Source organism: Megascapheus bottae, chromosome 17, assembly GCF_031878675.1.
Source record: "Megascapheus bottae isolate mThoBot1 chromosome 17, mThoBot2.hap1, whole genome shotgun sequence".
NCBI classification, from domain to species: Eukaryota; Metazoa; Chordata; class Mammalia; order Rodentia; family Geomyidae; genus Megascapheus; species Megascapheus bottae.
In genome coordinates, this window is record NC_143525.1 from 19,013,896 (window position 1) to 19,028,670 (window position 14,775).

Below are 14,775 nucleotides of genomic sequence, written 5' to 3' on the forward strand. Positions count from 1 at the left end.
AGGGCTGAGTACCAAGGAATTGAACCCGGATCTTCGCGCATGCTAGGCAAGCACTCTACCGCTAGGCCAAGCTCCTGGCCTCTGGGATGAGTTTTTAAAAATAACACCACAGGTGATCATAACCACACACAGATGGCCCTCACCACAGGCAGATGGTCGTCACTGTATGACGTCACGGTATGCTGCCCTAAGTCAATAGCCACAAGGATGAAACCACACACAGATGGTCCAACAGGTTAAACATTTTTACAAAAACAAAAACAGGTTATTACAGCTCCGAGCAAAAGCAGCTCAGGGACCATGCCGAGGCCCTGAGTTCAAGCCTGGCCAAAAAAAGAAAAAAGAGCCTACTCTGTTCAGCTGTTTATACTCTGGTTTACTCATTTTTTTTAAAAGCATGTGAGAACTATACGCTAGAATGTATTTAAATCACATTATAAACATAGATTTCTGTGCATTAATTTTCCATTGTAGAGTGGTTGATGGTGGTTATTATTGGTTGGCTGGCTCAGCCATTCACTTGCTGTAGGATCTGTGCTAAACAAGCCCTGATTTTACTTTCTTCATCTGTGAAGTAATCACAGTAATTATCCACCTGATGAGACCATTGTGAGGGCTCAACAAACTATATAAAGTGCCTAAACCTGGTCTGCTCTCAAGCTTACAAATCCTAAAAGGTATTTTAGAGGATGCTGGGTAATTTGGGAATTCGAAAGTATCCAACACATTAGTAAAGCATTTCAATTCTCTGGAGCTCTCAGTGATCATTAGTCACTGGGCCTTACCCCAACTCTTTTGGGATCAGGAAGTCTCACTATATGGCCTTGAACTCCTGGGCTCAAATGGTCTTCCTACTGTAGCCTCCTAAGTAGCTGGGACTATGGATATACCTTGCCCAGATCTATCCACATTCTCATAAAAATCTAAAGGACCAGGCATAAGGGTACATGTCTCAAATATAAGCTACTCAGGAGGCAGAGATAGGATTGAGGTCTGAGTCCGGCCTACCATGAGAGTCAATCTAAAAAAACAAACCACAGCAAACTAAGGACTAAGGGCATGGGTCAAGTATAGAACACTTGTCTAGCAATCACAAAGTCCTGAGTTCAAACTTAATGCAGGAGAAAAGAAAGAGAAAGAAGAAAGGAAGGAAGGAAAAAGAAAATACTTACTAAAATATGTGAATAGAGCGCTTTTCTGGCTCTAGGCCTGTAGCTCTTGGGTCTGTCCTTGGATAAGTGCCACATTGCCAAGTCCTTGGAATATTGTGCCTGTTCCCCCCCCCCCCATTTTAGTGTCATAGGGTTTGAACTCAGAGTCCTTGTTCTCCATATATACATGCTTTACCGCTTGAGTCATTCTCTCAGCTGCATCTGATTTTAAAGGTGAGAGATATTACACTCTCTCTACACCAGGTACCTCCTAGGGGCTGCCTCAACTTAGCCACATTATCTGGAAACTTCTACTGGTCTACTGATTTCTCAACTGTTAGCCTCTCAAATCCCCCAGACACTACTATAACTTAACATTTCATCTCCTGTGTCTTCCCCAGCCCCTTCAGCTCTGCTCCTTCCTATGCCAACCCCAACTGGGAAAAGGATCCTTCCTTGTTTTCATGTTTTTTTTTTTTTTAATTTTTTTTTCTCTTTTCTTTTTTGGTACTGGGGATCGAACCCAGGATGCTGCATTTGCTAGGCAAGTACTTTGCCACTGAGCTATATCCCAGCCCTGTTTAGTTCATTTTCATTATCCTCTCAACTCACAGCTCTCCTTACCTCAAGGCAAAGCTACATGTCCCTCCCCTTCTCTGTGTGGCCATTCTGCTCCCTTGAGCTAAAAATAGCACAGGTGTGCCTTAGAATGTGTTTCCAGCTTTTAAACTTAGCTCCCCTCCCCCATCATCTCTTTCAACACCACAGGAAGAACATACAAGAAGCTTCCACTTGGGGTGGGTGGCTTAGCTCAACAAGTAGGATGGGGCTGGATGAGAGACAGTATCTTAAAGTTGGGATCACACAGAATAGGGCAACCTTCCCACCTGTTGTCAGAGACATTTTAGTCCATTTTGTTACTTGTTCATTCTGAGAAAGAGGAATAGGCAGAGTTCTGGGGAATTTTCTAACCATCCATCCTCCATCCAGTCCTATGGGTGGTGCTAACAACATTTGCAGATAAAGATGGATTGATCATGTAACATAACCAAATATTTGGAGTGCTCCATCTATGGGCTAATTGCTCACACTAAACTGCATCTTTAATTTAGTCCCCTCTAAATCAGAATTTCTATTAATATGACCGAATTTGGAAGAAAAAAGAGGTTTACTGAACAAGTTACTAACTTAGAAATGTTTACATGGAAACAGTTATTAAAGACTTGGCATATTAACAAAAATGATGCTATCATTTTATCTTATCTGTTTATTGAAGCAGGACTCCACAGAAATTTGTTCATTGAAGTCTTAGTTACTGTGTGCTCTCCGAAGCAGTTTTATTTCTGCTATTTTAAGATGTCCTTTCCACTTTACATATATTCACCTTAAAGTCCCAAACAGTGAAATTTGAATTTTGGAATGGTTTGAAGGTTGGTCTGTTTTCTCTGTCACTTACTGTGATCTTGGGCAAGACGTTTAACTGAGCCTTCGTTCTTCATCTGTAAAGTGGGTATACTAGCCCCCACCTCATCGTCACCATGATAAATAATCTATAGCGGAGTATAGCTCAGTGGTAGAGTACCTGTATAACATGCATGAGGCTCTGTGTTCACTTAACTCAGACACTTCCATTCATTTGTTGATTGAGTCATGCCTCCAACCGAGCTCATATATCCAGCTGATATACTGAACAAGGTCGGTTGCTCAGTATATCACAGTATCTTATTGTCAGTTCTGAGCTGTGATGCTGTGGGTGCATCAACTTAACCTCAATAGAGTGTGTGTTGAACTTGACTATCCATGGTTTGGCTTCTGTACTTCAAAGGCCCTGTAGTTTATCCTGATTATCTCACGCAGATACTGCCATCCCACTCTTTTGGCCTAGATGAGCAAGGCATATACTATGTCTCTTGAGAATTCAGACCACCAAGGGGACATAATGGAGAGGCAACACAGGGTGTGTGTGTGTGGGGGGGGGTGTGAACGGCAAAGAGGAAAGTTCCCATAGACACTAGGGATATGTGAAGGCTCTGGGGAGTTGCTGTGACCGTTGGGTCTGTTCCTAGAGCACAGTGTTAGGGAGGAAAAAAAGATGAACATCAGCTGTTGGACACATTTCCAGAGCTGAAAAAGCCCTTTCAGGACACACACACACCCTCCTATATCACATACAATGCTTTACAAACACAATGCACATCTCACATAAACGTACACAGGCCGAGTAATCTGCAGCAGAAAGAACAAGGCCTGGGATAGGATAGAGTGAGAACCCTCCATGTTGTACCCTGATCCTTCCCCATTTACTTAGCAAGTGTACTAGGATGGATGAGCAGTCCCAAATTTTATTATTCATCTAGAGAGGGTTCAGGCTGGCCAGCCCTCTGTAGGAGTGCAAATTTTGGAGCCAGCCAAGCCTGTGGCAAATCGTGATACTGCTTTGTATTAGTTGTATATCTTTTTCTTTTAAATTGTTATTATAAAAGTGATATCCAGAGTGTATATCTTTGTATGTATGTGTGTGTACATGCATGTGTGCACACATATGCATCTGTACTGGGGTTTGAACTCAGGACCTGGGCAATGTTCCTGATTTTTTGTTTTGCTCAAGGTTAGTGCTCTACCACTTATGCCACAGCGTCACTTCTAGCCTTTTTTGATTAATTTGGAGATCAGAATCTCACCGGTTTTGCTGCCCAGGCTGAGTTAGAAATGCAATCCTCAGATCTCAGCCATCCAAGTAGCTGAGATTACAGGTGTGAGTCACCAGCAGTTGTGTATCTTTGTGGGTCATTTAGCTTCTCTGAAGTTTTTTCCATTTGAGAAGTCTAAAATATTGTTATCTAGTAGAGAAAGGTGCTAATGCCAGCCATTTTCATTTTTGAAACTGGAGTGAGCCATCATCACAAGTAGCACATAAGGTCTTTGGAGACAAGAGGGAAGCCCCAGCTGTTTCAAACTCCTGGACAAACCTCCTTGATCTGGAAAAACATCCTTGAAGGGATGGAAACCAAGACTGTATAGCCTTTCTCCCACAACTGGGATACTTTACTTACATTCCACATAGTTCTACATACTTCCTAAGAGCACTTGAGGCAGTGAGGCAGTGTAGCTTGGGAGAGAACCCAGAATCTCTTCTCCACAAGTCACAGTTTTCTCATTTCCAGCCATGTATGTCCATGAGAACAAAATCCTATCATTTAAGGACTCTCCTCTATCTGGCCTAGCAACTTTTCAGTGCCCGAAGCTCAGCAGATGTGGGATTAAGACTGATGTCCTGTTCTAACTCCTCCCCTCTTCCCTGATTTCAAAGTCCCATAAAGCCAGACATTGCTTTCTTGACCTCATAGTGAAAGCTCCAATATCAACTTTTGACTGATTTAAAACAGCAGATGCTGAGCCCTGGCCTGGCTGCCCAAGCTCTACCTCTTAGCCATCTCCTTTGGAGGGTAAGCAATAACATGCTAGGACCAGGCCACCAGTCCTTGCTCTACCTGGACAGGAGGGGAAACAAGGAAGAGAAGTTGACTCAAGCAGGGAACTTTGGGGTGGTAGTGGGACTGTAGCATTCCATTGATAGAAACCCTACTCTAAGGACCTAAGGGTGTAGTTTGTGATCAGGGCAGATATTTACAGGAGTTACCAGGCAGAGCAATAGGGGTTCTCCGTTCAGGGATAAAGGTAGTGGGAACAGCTCAGGGATCAGAATTTGTTGATTCAGCATTACTGTGCAAAGTATGCTAAATTCTATCTGCATTTCATGTCCTAACACATCAACCTACCTGATAGTTCGGTGATCAGTGCTGTCAACTGGCTGGTTCTGCCTTCCCAGGGCCAGATTTTGCTCTGTAGGTTCCTCAGGAGCAACTGTTGAGATTTAAGACTAGAGAGGGCCTCTAAGATTCAAGGACAGTTCACTGGATTTTTCCAGCTGTTTTTCTTGGCAGGAGGTTCACACCCACAGGATACAGAGAGGATGGGGAAGCAGACATCAGTAAAATAAAAATGAACTGGGAAAGCGGCAGATGTTAAGGACATGGAGAGTGGCTGCAAATAGCCCACACCCCTGAGACAGGACACTTGAAAAGCAACTTTCCAAAGTGGAGGCTGGGCTAGGCATAGCAAGAGGGTACTAACAAGTAACACCTTCCTTTCCAACTCCATGGAAGAGAACTGGGAATTCTTGCTCTGAGGAGTCTCCTTCTAGGACTCGGCTGATGCCTGGGAGCTCCAGGGGCTCACGTTGAAGTCTAGGATTATGTCTAACAAAAGTTGGTGGGTGCCACCCGATGGTGAGGACACAGTGTCTGAGAAGTTCCTAAGGAAGACCAGGGAGTCTCCGCTGGTGCCCATAGGTGAGTAAGGCAAAAAATGGAAGTAGAACTTTTGTTAGAGGAATCATATCTCATGGTTTTCCCAAAGGTGAATGATGCAGGGATCACAGAGCTTATGTGGTCTGCCTGCTACACAGATAACACGTGCTACAATTAAATGAGGGAGTCAAATAGGAAATAGCATGGGGACACAGGGAAATAGGGCACCAATACCACTCTGAGGATGGAGATTTTTTTTGCCAGTCCTGGGGCTTGAACTGAGGGCCTAAGAACTGTCCTAGAGCTCTTTCAAGGCCAGTGCTCTACCACTTGGGCCACAGCACCACTTCCAGCTTTGACTATCTGGTACGGAGGAATTGAACCTGGGTCTTTGTGCGTGCTAGGCAAGCACTCTACCACTACGCCAAACTTCTGGCCCCACGGAGACTTCATCAGTGGTGGGGCTTGAACTCGGCCTGGGAACCGTCCCCAGTCTCTGCTCAAGGCTAGTGTTCTATCACTTTTGAGTCACAGAGCCATTTTCAGTTTTTGGGTAGTTAACTGGAGATAAGTCTCTTGGGGACTCATATTCCCAGGCTGGCTTTGAACTGCAATCCTCAGATCTCAGCCTCCTGAGTAGCTAGGATTATCGGTATGAACCTCTGGGGCCCAGCAGGATGGAGACTTTGAACTACAATTATGGACCTCTCAAGGCTTCTTTAAGGCTTTGTGAGAGAGTAGGAGAAATGACTGTTCAAGGAGGTAGAATACCAGCCAATGACACCAGATACAAAGTTTGAGCTCAGGTAGGTCTAAGACAAAAAAAAAAAAAAAAAGTTGAGGTGGAGTCTGAGGTTTGGACTGAGAGTCTTGAGCTTGTTGGGCAGGTGCTCTACTATTTGAGCCACATTCCCAGACCATGACTGACTATTTCTTTAGGAGGCAAGGGCATCAAGAAAGGGACACAGCCAATTTGAAATGCCATTGCAGGACCACAACTCAACATTCTGAGTCCCCTACCACTACTCCTTCCCTTACCCTCATAAAAAGTTGTTCAGCCAAGGGCCCAGCCTGCCTAGCCCAGTGGGATTATCTCTTATCAAGAGAGCCCTGGGCTTGGAGGCCCAGGCTGATGGATCCATTTTCTGCCCTCAGGCTTAGGAGGCTGCTTGTTGGTAGCAGCATATGGGATTTACCGACTGAAGGCTCGAGGTTCTACCAAGATGTCCATACACCTGATTCACACCCGAGTGGCAGCACATGCCTGTGCTGTGGGTGCCATCATGCTGGGTAAGTAAGTTGGTGGGGCCACAGAAGAATCAGGGCAGAAGGATGGGGAATGCCTGAGTTCTCCTTCATAGAGCTCATGGGGTCCCAGGAACTTCTGGGGCTTTCTCAAGTTCCTTGGGGGGGGGTCACCTGTTTTTGACTGATGCATGGTGCAGTCTGTTTCATAAGTTCACTCTAGTGGTGAGAAAAATCCCACAGCGCATACATTGGATTTATCTTTCTCTTTGGACCAAGAAGCAGAATATTTGCTAGACTTAACACTCCCTAGGAGTCAGTGTAACACGACAGTAATTAACCTTAGATTGGTCACTTTGAGATTTCTGACAAGGCATGTCAAAGTAATTTGTGAGCTATCAGATGGGGGTGTTCCCCGAGCTGTGTGGTTGGATGTTTAGAGGAGCTTGTTGGGACCTGAGATAGAAAGCTAAACAGGGAAGCTAAACTCAAGGGAATGGGTAAAAGAACCACTGAACATCTAGGAGAGCCACAGGATAGGTATGGGGACTAGATGCCAAGGGGTGACTCTCCTTCTCCCTTCACAGGGGCTGTATACACAATGTACAGAGATTACAGCAAGAGGACGGCACGGGACGCTGGAGAGAAGTAGGACTTCTGAGTTGGCAGAGCAGCCCACCCTTTGCATCAGTCTCTGATGTGCCTAATAAAGTAGCATTGTGGAAAGCTAATTGTTTTCTTCACCTGCAGAGAGGAGAGGGGGATGGTAGTGGCTGTGGGAGAACCTAGTACAAAGGCTCGAAACCAAAGGGGTCTGACTCTAACTCAGCCAGGGAGACAAGGAGTCTCCTGAGGAGGTGAGTAGGCCTTAGATCCCAGAATCCCAACAACTCTCATGCTACTTCAGGTCCACATATGGAAGCAGCCTGGAGGGGAGGGGCAGGGCCTTGAGGCTCATGGGAACACAGAACCAGGGGCAGGCGGGCAGGCATTCCTCCCACCATACTGCTTCCCTGGAGACCTAGGCAGGAAGGAGGCTACAGCTGGGAGCACAGGCCAGAGATGCCTCATGGGAAATCACACATCCAGAATGTAAGCACTAGGACTAGATGGGAAGCGGGGAGATTAGATGAAAGAAGCAGGGCAACGCAGAGGTCAGAATGCTCTGTTCATTTACAAACCACAGCTAGGTTGAACTTGTAAAAAATAAAATTCCAGGGGGCCCTTTAGGGTTAAAAATTTTGATCCTCTTCTGAAGCTTTTCCTGGGACTAAGTTTCTTTCTGTTCTTTGGGAATGGCGCCAGGCAGAGGACACAGAGGTAACCAAAAGGCCAAGTGCCCCTTCCTTACTGGGACTCTGGGTTGGTGGTTTGTGGGTTATTCCTGATGGCAATAGTAGTCCCCAGACACGCTGACATGAAGGTCAAATGGCATGGGTCTCTGTTTCAAGTGCAGGGCCTGTGGCCCACCATGGAGAGCAGTCGCTGTGCTCACATGGGATAATTGAGTACAACATCCTGTTTGGCCAGCTCCAGCAACATAGGATCGTCGAAGAACTTGCTGATGCTCACATCTTCACTCAGGCCCTGTAGAGGATGGGGCAAATATAAGAGCAAGCTTCACTTAGCAGCTGAGTGAGCTGTGCACTGTCCACGATCTGCCTGGGGTTGGGGGAGGAAGAGTGTATGTACTCTTCCACAAGTTATCTTTTTTTGTTGTTGTTATAAGTTGTGGGGCTTGAACTAAGGTTACTGTTTGAGAGCTTTTTGCTCAAGGCTAGTGCTCTACCACTTTGAACCACAGTGCTACTTCTGGTTCTCTGATGGTTAATTGGAGGTAAGAGTCTCATGCATGGGGCTGGGAATTTGGCCTAAGGGTACAGTGCTTGCCTAGCATGCACAAAGACCTAGGTTCGATTCCTCGGTTCCACATAGAAAAAGCTGGAGGTGGTGCTGTGGCTCAAGTGGTAGAGCTCTAGTCTTGAGAAAGGCCAAGGACAGTGCCCAGGCCCTGAGTGCAAGCCCAAGGACCAGCAAAAAAAAAAAAAAAAAAAAAAAAAGCCTCATGTTCTTTCCTGCTCCAGCTGGTTTTGAACCATGACCTCAGATCTCAGCCTCATGAGTGGCTAGGATTACAGGCATAAGTCACCAGTGGCTAGTTAGAAGCTATTTTTAGAGTACTGTCACAGCCCTGTTCCCTTTGGGCTCTAGTTCTGATTGCCCAAAGAATGAACAGAACACATTTTTTTTTTCCTTGCTGTGCAGTGTTCTCTTTTTAGTTCATAGGCCCTTAAAAAAGAATCCAAAAGGAAAAAATGAAGAAACGTGACTGTGCTAATAGACCTGGAGCTGATGGGTAGCAATGGGTTTGAGGGACACATACCTTCCTCCGGCGGGTTTTGATCATGAATTCCCTGGCCAGATGAGGAGCTGGCTGTGGCTCTAAGGGGCGGATAACAATGCTCTTGTCCAGAGGATCACCAGGTACAATCTGAAAGTAAGAGGGGTTTCAGATGGTCCAAGCAGACTTCATTCATAGAAGAGTCCCAACCAGAAGCAAGCCTCTTCTCCAAGAGGTCAGCTATCTCCCTTGGGATTTGAAAGAAGAGCAGACCAGAGGACTTGAGCTTTGTAAAAGTAGGAGATCAAGCTGGTTAGCTTGCCTTGTTTTCTCACCTGCCAATGATGGAAGACAGACAAGGAAAAGGCCTGTCCTTGGGTATGAGTCCGGAGATCAGTCTCAAAGCCAAAAGAGTCGATGGCTGGGATGAAAGCTTTGATAGTATAGAGAGGGGAGCCTGGGATGGGTGCATCCTGAGTTACATGCCCCCTGAGACAGAAAGACAAAGGCTGAATCCATATACATAAGCCAAAAGCAATGAAGAAATCTACTTAGTTCTCTTCCCTACCCCGCCCGGCTCCCATTCTGGGGTTTGAACTCAGGGTCTGAGTGCTAGCCCCAAGCTTCTTTTGCTTTTGCTCAAGGCTGGCACTCTACCACTTGAGCCATGGCTCAACTTCTGGCTTTTTAAAAAAAAATTTTAATTGGAGTTAAGAGTCTTATAGACTTTCCTGCCTATGCTGGCTTTAAATTGTGAACCTTAGACCTCAGCTTCCTGAGTAGCTAGGATTACAGGCCTGACCAACCTGCCTTTGATTTTTTTGGCCAGTTCTGGGGCTTCAACTCAGGGCCTGCGCACCATCTATGAGCTTTAGGGCTCAAGGCTAGTACTCTACCACTTGAGCCACAGCTCCACTTCCAGCTTTTTTGGTTGCTAATTGGAGATAAGAATCTCATAGCCTTTAATGCCTAGGCTGGTTTTGAACCTTGATTCTCAAATCTTAGTCTCCTGAATAGCTAGGACTACAGACATGAACCACCAGCACCCAGCTAAGAAGAATCATACATTCTCATCTGTAGTAAAGCTGGGAACTGCCTCATTCACTTACTGCTTTGCTCTGGGAAACAAGCTCACTGGGTTTCTGAGCAGAGAGGTGAGGAGGTTTAGCCTTTCTCCCTTGTAGAACTCAGGGGTTTGGTGTTCTGCTCTTCTTCTCAACACGCTCTCTAACATGCTGAGCTGCTTACCTGCGCCTGGCCAGGACAGTGTAAACAGCTGACACACAATCTGCAGGGGCCTGAACTTCTACAAAGTAGTAAGGCTCCATCAGACGAGGAGTGGCCTGCACAGAGCAAGAAGAAAGGGCTCAGGCTGAGGATAAAGGCTCCCCAGGCCCCTTAAGCCTTCTGGTCCTCCTCCAATCAGAGGAGGATGGTCCCCTATGACTCTTCTCTCTTACCATGAGGAAGGCAGAATAGACGACTCTCCTAGCCGTGGGTATGATCTGCCCCCCACCTCGGTGCAGGGGCTCTTGGGCAACCACTGCATCCAGGATCTTAAACTTGACATTGCGAATCACTGAAAAGAAGATGGGGACAATTGCCCATAGCTCTGGGGCTAATTCCAGGGCCAGAGCACCTTGCTCTAGCACAGATACTGTGTAGTCATATGGTACAAAAACCACAACCAGCAGGGCCTATAGCAAAGAGGTCAGCAGTAAAGCATGTAACGTTTACTTCAGGCCATGCTTGGTCATATACAATTTTCCCACTGTAGGTGTGATGGTCAATGACCTACGCAGCCTTGAATATGGTGAGGAAATGCTTTATCATTTCAGTCCTATCTCCAGCCTCTTATCAGCTGGACAACTCCTCTTAATACACCAAAAGCTAGAACCTTCAGGAATAAGGAGTAATGTCAGTATACAAATGAGTTTATTTCCAGGATATATCAAATGTTGGCACGAGGAGAGGATGGCTCAGGATATGGAATGGTTCAATATACCTCAAACTGCTTGTGCTGCTAGGTCCCACAGACAAAGAGCCCACCCCACATTAGATGGCCAGGGCTTTGGGGGCAGGAACAGGAAGTACTTGCAGACTTACACTCATCACATAGGGGCCCTTCCCTGGTTCCCCACTGGAAACCTTGAACGATGCTGTCCTTCACTGAACCAAGAAGAGCCTTGTCCACCTATACAGAAACATAAAAGCTTCTTAGCAGTCCCCTGGCAATAGGAAATGAATTTAGAGGGAGCAGAATGAAGGAGAAGCCATGACAGCACACTCTTCTTCACCAGAGGACACAAATGACCTTTGGAAATAATACTTTACATTTCTACCGAGAAGCTGACAGACTGCCATGCAGTTGCTATGGAGTCTACAGTACCTCTGAGGGCAGGGTATCATCTACCAGGATGTTGGGGCCTGTGGCATCAGGGCCAAAAGCCCAGATAGAACGGGCAGCCAGCAGATCCCAGTCATACTTGGTCTGGAAGAACTCTCCCAGCTTCTTCCTAAGGAGAGAAGGAGAATGTGGAAAGCTCTGTGCAGTTGGCTCCTAAGGCAATGCAACCAGTTACCCCATCCATAGTGGGTCCAGGACAACAGCAAAGGAGGTACACACTTCCCCAAAGAATATGTAATATTAGAAAGCAGGGGTGTAAATTGTGGCATCAGCTCTGGGAGGCAGAGCCACATTCCTACCTGTTCCAGGTGATCTGGACCACCTCATTTTCTATGTCCTCAGCAAGTCCCTTCTCAAGAGGCTCAGCGATCATGGTGATCTTATTCCTGGTCAGAAAGGACATGGGCAATGAGGAGGGTTCAAAGGACTTGTCAGGGACATCACTAAGAAAATGGTAACAAGGCAGACAGCAAGCTGGGGACCAATAGTTCACATTTAAAAGACTACTCAGGAGGCTGACATATGACAATCAAGTTTTTTTTTTTTTTTTTTTTTTTTTTTGTCAGTCATGGGACTTGAACTCTGGGCCTGGGGGCTGTCCCTGAGCTCTTCAGCTCAAGGCTACCACCTACTCCTTGAGCCACAACAGCCACTTCCTACTGTCTAGTGGTTAATTGGAGATAAGAGCGTCACAGACTTTAGTGCCCGGGCTGGCTTTGAACCATGATCCTCAGATCTCAGCCTCCCGAGTAGCTAGGATTATAGGCATGAGCCACCACACCCGGTGAGAATCTAGTTTTGAAGCCAATACATGTAGACAAATATGGAGACTTTTTTAAAATTTTTATTTATTTATTTATTTATTTATTTATTTATTTATTTATTTATTTATTGCCAGTCCTGGGCTTGAGCTCAGGGCCTGAGCACTGTCCTTGGACTTTCTCAAGGCTAGAGCTCTACCACTTGAGCCTCAGCACCACTTCCGGCTTTTTTCTATGTATGTGGTACCGAGGAATCGAACCCGGGTCCTCATGCATGCTAGGCAAGCACCTTAACCACTAGGCCAAACTCCCGGCCCCTTATTTATTTATTTTTTTATTGTAATTAGTAAAAGGGTTACATGATATTTGCCAGATAGAAGGTGCATTAATTCACATACACTGATACCCTTTCACATGTCTTGGTACCCATTTCCCCCCTCCCACACCCGATTTTTTTTTTTTTTTTGCCAGTCCTGGGGCTTGAACTCAGAGCACCACTTTGTGCTTTTTCTATGTATGTGGTACTGAAGAATTGAATCTGGGTCTTTGTGCATGCTAGGCAAGCACTCTACCACTAGGAAAAAGTCCTGGTCCCCCTTAGGCAAACTTTTAAGATGATGCTATGACACAGAGAGGTAGCAATTATGAAACTTCTCTTAGGAACACTTAAGTCAAAGGATTTCACAGAATAGTGTCCAAAGGTATAAGGGACAAGGAGCAGGGAGAAATTCAAGTACTCTAAGCACTCCATTCCAATCTCCAGAGTCACTATTTCTACAGTGCTGTAGTTGGGGTGGAGCTGTGTTAAATACAGAGAGGACAATGTCTTTGAGACTGTCAGGGCCAGAGACATTGAGTTTTAAGCTTATTTCTTGTTTGTTTGTTGGCAACATGGTCTATGTAAGTAGCCCAAGCTGTCCTTAAACACACACTCTCTCTAGTATATGTCAGTAGTAAGGCTTGAACTGTTCCTGGTTTGGTTTTTTTTTTTGCTTAAGGCTAGTGCTCTATCACTTGAGTAACATTTGTGGTGATTAATTAGAGGTAAGTGTCTCTTGCCTGGGCTGGTGTTGAACCAAGATCCTTAGAGCTCAGCCTCCTGAATAGCTAGGATTACAGGCAGGAGCCACCAGCACCTGGATAATCTGCCAATTCTCAACTCTCCTGTTTCACCTTCTCCAGTGCTGGGATTAATGGTGTTACTTTTTGGCAATTCGTGGAGTATGACCACAGGGCCTGGGCTCTGTCCCTGAGCCTTTATGTGTTCAGGCTCTTACCACTTGAGCCATAATACCACTTCCGACCTTTTCTGTTTATGTGGTACCGAGGATCTGTTTTATGAGGAATTGAAACCTGGGCTTCATGCATGCTCTACCACTAAGCCATATTCTCAGCCCCAGCTTACTTCTTATTGGGTGTTTCAGCAAAGCACTTGAGGGAGGATGTTTCCACCACTGTTTCACAAAATGTGACAACTGGGTCAGCCACCTGGGAAATGAAATAAATTGTGGAAAAGTTAATTTTGCTGGAAATTCTATCTAAGGGAATTCTAAAGTGCCCTTAGCTCTCCTCTGTGAACCCCCTCTGCTAAATGATAGGTATAAGAGCAAGTTAAAAACCTTTCCATAAACAAGAACTATATGAGTGAATGTTGTTCTTAATGTATATGTTATTTCTCATATCTGTTGTCCCTTGGTTATTCTCATATTATTACAGTATCTTACCTTGTTATCTGGTATAGTGTATACATGTTTATTTGAAACAGGAAAGGGAAGTGGGGAAAACAAGATGAGGGGAGAGGGTGTGGATAGGGAAATGGGGACAAAAACATGACTAGGGGTATCAATGTGTGTGAAGTGATGCTCCTTCTATCTGGCGAATATAACTGTAACCCCTCTATTAATTACAATAGAAAGTTAAAACAAAACGAACAAAAACCTTTTCATATACCATCACTAAATAGCCTGGTTTGGTATACTAAAAGGTATTTTAGGGCCGGGAGTTTGTCCTAGTGGTAGAGTGCTTGCCTAGCATGCACAAAGACCTGGGTTCCAATTTATTAGTACCACATTCTTAGAAAAAGCCAGAAGTGGTGTTGAGGCTCAAGTGGTAGAGTTCTAGCCTTCATAAAAATCCAAGGGCAGTCCTCAGGCCCTGAGCTTAAGCCCAGGACTGGCAAAAAAAAAAAAAAAAAGAAAAAGAAAAAGAAAAAGAAAAAAAGAAGATATTCTATTCCCAAGATGTAAGTTAGTGGGGATCAAAATTAGGGCGTTGATGGTCTTCTTAAGATAGTTGCTAACATCTGTTTGGTTGTTCACTGTCATTTACTGACAACTCCTGGGGGTCTGAAGAAGCCAGTGCAGGAGACCTACTGGTGAGCACCTGCTCCATTCCTGTTCATGATGCTCCTGGCCGGTCTGTGGCCCAGGAATGCCACGGTCGCTTGGAAATACCAGCAGAGGTGTCTAAGAGGGATACTGATGGCACCTGCCCCAGTAAGATGGGGCCCTGGAGAAAATGTTTGTCTTGATTGAGAGTTGGAGGCCAGTCTTCCAGACAT

General features: G+C 45.4%; 2 protein-coding genes across 3 annotated transcripts in view; one reads left to right on the forward strand and one right to left on the reverse strand.

Annotated features, from left to right (window-relative positions):
* The first annotated feature begins 4,487 nt into the window (after positions 1-4,487).
* Positions 4,488-7,422, forward strand: Higd1b (HIG1 hypoxia inducible domain family member 1B). The gene is made up of 4 exons (XM_090350122.1): positions 4,488-4,597; positions 5,356-5,503; positions 6,617-6,751; positions 7,294-7,422. Exons 1-4 carry the CDS (start codon positions 4,541-4,543, stop codon positions 7,356-7,358), a joined length of 405 nt encoding a protein of 134 aa, XP_090206248.1. The 5' UTR covers positions 4,488-4,540; the 3' UTR covers positions 7,359-7,422.
* Positions 7,423-7,857: 435 nt separating this feature from the next.
* Eftud2 (elongation factor Tu GTP binding domain containing 2) overlaps positions 7,858-14,775 on the reverse strand; it is a 39,638-nt gene continuing 32,720 nt past the window's right edge. For both annotated transcript variants that reach the window (XM_090350053.1, XM_090350052.1), the window contains exons 20-28: positions 13,621-13,703; positions 11,754-11,840; positions 11,437-11,563; positions 11,154-11,241; positions 10,508-10,626; positions 10,296-10,390; positions 9,383-9,536; positions 9,090-9,197; positions 7,858-8,293 (exon numbers count right to left, since the gene is read on the reverse strand). In XM_090350053.1, the coding sequence (XP_090206179.1) occupies positions 8,198-8,293; positions 9,090-9,197; positions 9,383-9,536; positions 10,296-10,390; positions 10,508-10,626; positions 11,154-11,241; positions 11,437-11,563; positions 11,754-11,840; positions 13,621-13,703 (957 nt within the window). In that variant the 3' untranslated portion in view covers positions 7,858-8,197. The remainder of the gene's footprint in view (positions 8,294-9,089; positions 9,198-9,382; positions 9,537-10,295; positions 10,391-10,507; positions 10,627-11,153; positions 11,242-11,436; positions 11,564-11,753; positions 11,841-13,620; positions 13,704-14,775) is intronic.

Bases quoted from the DNA above. Each gene is read 5' to 3' on its own strand.
- Higd1b (XM_090350122.1), top strand. From the start codon at position 4,541: ATGCTGAGCCCTGGCCTGGCTGCCCAAGCTCTACCTCTTAGCCATCTC. The intron at 5,504-6,616 runs GTGAGTAAGGCA...TTCTGCCCTCAG, and splicing joins GTCTCCGCTGGTGCCCATAG to GCTTAGGAGGCTGCTTGTTG. The intron at 6,752-7,293 runs GTAAGTAAGTTG...CTCCCTTCACAG, and splicing joins TGTGGGTGCCATCATGCTGG to GGGCTGTATACACAATGTAC.